The sequence below is a fragment of the Emiliania huxleyi genome, assembly GCF_000372725.1.
Source record: "Emiliania huxleyi CCMP1516 unplaced genomic scaffold EMIHUscaffold_50, whole genome shotgun sequence".
Lineage (NCBI taxonomy): Eukaryota > Haptophyta > Isochrysidales > Noelaerhabdaceae > Emiliania > Emiliania huxleyi.
This window is the reverse complement of record NW_005198243.1, coordinates 726,531-729,953: the sequence shown is the minus strand read 5'-3', so window position 1 is coordinate 729,953 and position 3,423 is coordinate 726,531. Positions and strand designations below refer to the sequence as shown.

Sequence of the window (3,423 nt, the reverse complement as noted above, 5' to 3'; positions counted from 1 at the left end):
TGTAGTAGCAGTCCTGGAAAGTCCAGAAGGGTTCGTTAAGCGCTCGCTCCGGTTCGGAGGAAGGTCTCTTCGGTGGGAAAGAATGTCTCTCCCTCGCGGTCGCCGTTGTTGGTGTCGCCGTTCGCAGCGCCGTTGCCCGCCGTCCGCTCGTACCTGTACCCGTCCCTGATATCGGGCATCGAGTCCTCGCACGCGTATTGGATAACAAAGTTGCATCGGACGTTGCCGTCGCGATCGCCGCAGCCGTGCTGGTTGGTCCACTCCAGATCGAGGTACGAGCTCTCGTAGTACTTGAGCTGGCCCTTGCCCGCTCCAGGCTTGTCATAGTCGTAGTTGTTGTTGGTGTCGCTGCAGCCGGGCGGCGCACAGTTGTCGCCAATCTGATACCCGCCGGCCTGCGGCGGCGGCGGAGGAGGTGAGGGTGGCGGAGAGAGAGGTGGCAGAGGCGGAGGCGATGGAATGCCCCGTTGTTTTCCGAGTCGAAGAGCCGGTCGGCATTCTGCCGGTTGTTGCCCACCTCGTTGAGCTTATTGTTGGAGCCGCGCGGGTGGTGCAGGTAGACGTCGGCTACAGCGGAGCGAGAGGCGAGCAGCAGGAGGAGGGAGAGAGCGATTCGACTCATGGACAGCGGCGAGTCGCCGCGAAACGACTCAACAACGTGAGCGCGCCAGCTGAAGTTCCCCGTTTAGCGAGCGTCCGGAGTGAATTGTGTCTGTGTTTTTGTTCTTGTGTGTGTGTGTGTGTGTAGAGATAAAACTTCTGATGCCATGCGTGACCTAGTAGTGTCCCCAGCTATGGGCGTGTCCATGTTGGAGCCAGGTGTGGTGTGGACGCGAGAATAGCTCCGCCGTTCATGGAGGCAACCGATGCGAGTCGACTGGTGTGTGTCGTCGTGGTTTCGTATCAAGAATACTCACTCACTCACTCACTCACCGGAGTGAATTGAGACCGTGTGTGAAGAAGCTCCAAGGCCTCCAGGACACGCACCTCACCCACGCATCATGCAAGCCACGGAACGCACCGCACGTTCGTTCTCGTCTCGAATGCCCCCTGCCCCGTTGTTTCTGCTCGCTGCCACTGAGCTCAACAAACAAAACGGTATTGCTAAAAATCTCTCTCTCTGAGCTCGGGTCAGGAGTGATCTATCACCCATAGCCGAAGCCACCCGTTCAGATTCTGCCCCGTTAGATGCCACGAAGATCATGCTCGCGTTTTAGCGGCTCAAGCGGCAAATTCATGGAGCTGGGCTCTGCGCCGAGGCGCAGCGAGACATGGAGCAGGTTTTTCGGGCGAAATCAAGGTGGACTGCTGCTCGCTCGCTGGCTCGCCGCTCGCTCGCTCGCTCGCTCGCTGTTGGCTAGGCCATGATTTCGCTGTTGCTTGCCTGCTCCGCCCGTATCGCATTGGTCGACCCACCCGACAGCCGCTCCAGCCGCCTGCCCGCGCCCGACGGGGATCTCGCGGTGCGGCCGGCGAGGCGGCTGACGCTGCTGCGAGGAGGCGGCGCGGACGGCTGGGAGCAGATCGGAGCCCGGCCGGTCTCGATCGACGAGGAGCGCGTCTTTGCGGGCCGCGCCTTCCCGATGACGCTCTCTCCGCTCCTGTCCGGCCGCACCACGCTCACTGAGTGGGCTGCCGAGCACCGAGAGGAGCTCCTCCAGCTGGTGCGCGAGAACGGTGCGGTCCTGCTACGCGGCTTCGGCGGGATGGAGACGCCGCAGGGCTTCTCGGACTTCGTCATGGGACTGCGGCTCGAGGAGTTCGGCATGGGCTGCTCGGCGGCGCCGCGCACCGAGGTCGCGCCCGGCGTCTTCACCGCCAATGAGGCTCCGCAGCGAGAGGAGACGCGCGTGTGCACTCTTCGAAGAGCGCGGCTCACACCTGCTGCCGTGCGGACAGGCGCCGCCGCAGGAGAAGATCCCGTTCCACCACGAGATGGCGCAGTGCGAGGACAAGCCCGCCTTCCTCTTCTTCTACTGCGAGTTTCCCGCCCAGACCGGCGGAGCCACCCCAATCATCCCCTCCAACGCCGTCGCGACCCACCTGCGCGAGGCGTGCGGCCACGCATTCTCGGCCGTGCGCCCGGCCACCTCTCGGCCACCCCTGGCAGTCTGTCGGCCGTCCCTCGGGCGCCTGACTCTCTCCTCCTTTCCCTGTGCGAGGCGCACCCCGCGGTCGCCCAGCGGCTCGCGGCCCGCGGCATCCGGTACGCGCGCACGCTGCCCGCGCAAGACGACCCTCTCTCGCCGATCGGAAAGTCGTGGCGGACGTCCTTCAACACCGACACGCGCCAGGGCGCCGAGGCGGCGATGGCGGCGGCCGGCACGACGTGGCGCTGGCACGGGAATGGCGGGCTACACGCCGCCGCAGTCCGCCGTGCGATGTGAGCAGCGTCTTCTTCACGCGGCGGTGCAGTGAGCAGGCGACCTGTACACCGAAACGAAGCAGATGCCCGCTCTCGTCGTGGACGGGCGGTCGGGCAAGGAGATGTTTTACAACGCGGTGATCGCGGCCATCACCGGCTGGGAGGACGGGCGCAACGACCCGCTCAAGGCGATCCGGTGCGGCGGCGGCGAGCGGCGGCTCGATGCCGAGGGCTGTGAACGGCGCCTCTTCACGGCGGCGGGTGTGGGCAGGTACGGAGACGGCGAGGAGCTCGACGGCGAGGCTGTGGCCGCGCTGCTCGAGACGGGGGAGTGGATGGCGGCCCACCGCGTCGCCTTTGCGTGGCAGAGCGGCGACGTGCTCATCATCGACAACCAGGCGGCGATGCACTCGCGCGAGACCTTCACGCCGCCCCGCCGCATCCTCGCCTCCCTGTGGGGCGAGGCGCTCCGCCGCCCCGAGGGAAGGGCCGAGCCAGAGCGACAGTCCTCACGCTAGGGCATGGAAGCTACGGCGAAGGCGCACACTGTGGAAAACATACTGTGGCCGCCATTCTCTTCCGTCATCGTGGGTGGCGCGTGGCGCGCCTGGCGCGAGTTTCGGAGTGCTCTGTCTGTGGACAAATGTGCTCGAGTACAATTTGTGTGATCGATCTGGGGGCTAACGATTTTTTGCGATGGGACTCGAGCGTCTGACGTTTACACCTTCAAACCACGACACACAACCCGGATTTTGCCTTCCGAGAGCACCATCATCGGGCCATTGCGTATTCATCCTTGCCACCGACGTGCGGTGCTAACGACCCTCTGCCGCCGCCCCCACGCCGCCGCTCGCCGCACCTCCGCCCTCCGCAGCGCCGCCCCCTGCGTCGCCCTCGGCCACCTCGTCGTCGAGAGACCCCACCTGCATCCCAGAGAAGCGCCGGTGCGGTGAGCCGAAGCTCTCTCGTCTCCGCTGCACTCCCTCTCCCCCTCCCCTCCCCTCCAAGGGGGTGAGGGGGGTGGGTGGTTGTGAGGCTCTGCTTGTGGTTGGCCGCCG

The 3,423-nt window shown here is 65.4% G+C and overlaps 2 protein-coding genes across 2 annotated transcripts; one reads left to right on the top strand and one right to left on the bottom strand.

The window, feature by feature from the left end:
- Positions 1-35: 35 nt before the first annotated feature.
- EMIHUDRAFT_103514 (hypothetical protein) lies at positions 36-622 on the bottom strand (the record flags this gene model as incomplete). The annotated part of the gene is made up of 2 exons (XM_005766836.1): positions 36-395; positions 518-622. 2 exons carry the CDS (start codon positions 620-622, stop codon positions 36-38), a joined length of 465 nt encoding a protein of 154 aa, XP_005766893.1.
- A 670-nt stretch (positions 623-1,292) lies between these two features.
- On the top strand, positions 1,293-3,067 carry EMIHUDRAFT_416307 (hypothetical protein). The gene is made up of 5 exons (XM_005766835.1): positions 1,293-1,850; positions 1,900-2,076; positions 2,163-2,349; positions 2,423-2,561; positions 2,637-3,067. Exons 1-5 carry the CDS (start codon positions 1,365-1,367, stop codon positions 2,881-2,883), a joined length of 1,236 nt encoding a protein of 411 aa, XP_005766892.1. The 5' UTR covers positions 1,293-1,364; the 3' UTR covers positions 2,884-3,067.
- The last annotated feature ends 356 nt before the right edge of the window (positions 3,068-3,423 follow it).

Excerpts from the sequence above, each read along its gene's own strand:
- EMIHUDRAFT_416307 (XM_005766835.1), top strand. The coding sequence starts at position 1,365 with ATGATTTCGCTGTTGCTTGCCTGCTCCGCCCGTATCGCATTGGTCGAC. Across the intron at positions 2,350-2,422 it reads GTGGCGCTGGCACGGGAATG|GCGACCTGTACACCGAAACG; the intron begins GCGGGCTACACG and ends TGCAGTGAGCAG. Across the intron at positions 2,562-2,636 it reads GACCCGCTCAAGGCGATCCG|GTACGGAGACGGCGAGGAGC; the intron begins GTGCGGCGGCGG and ends GGGTGTGGGCAG.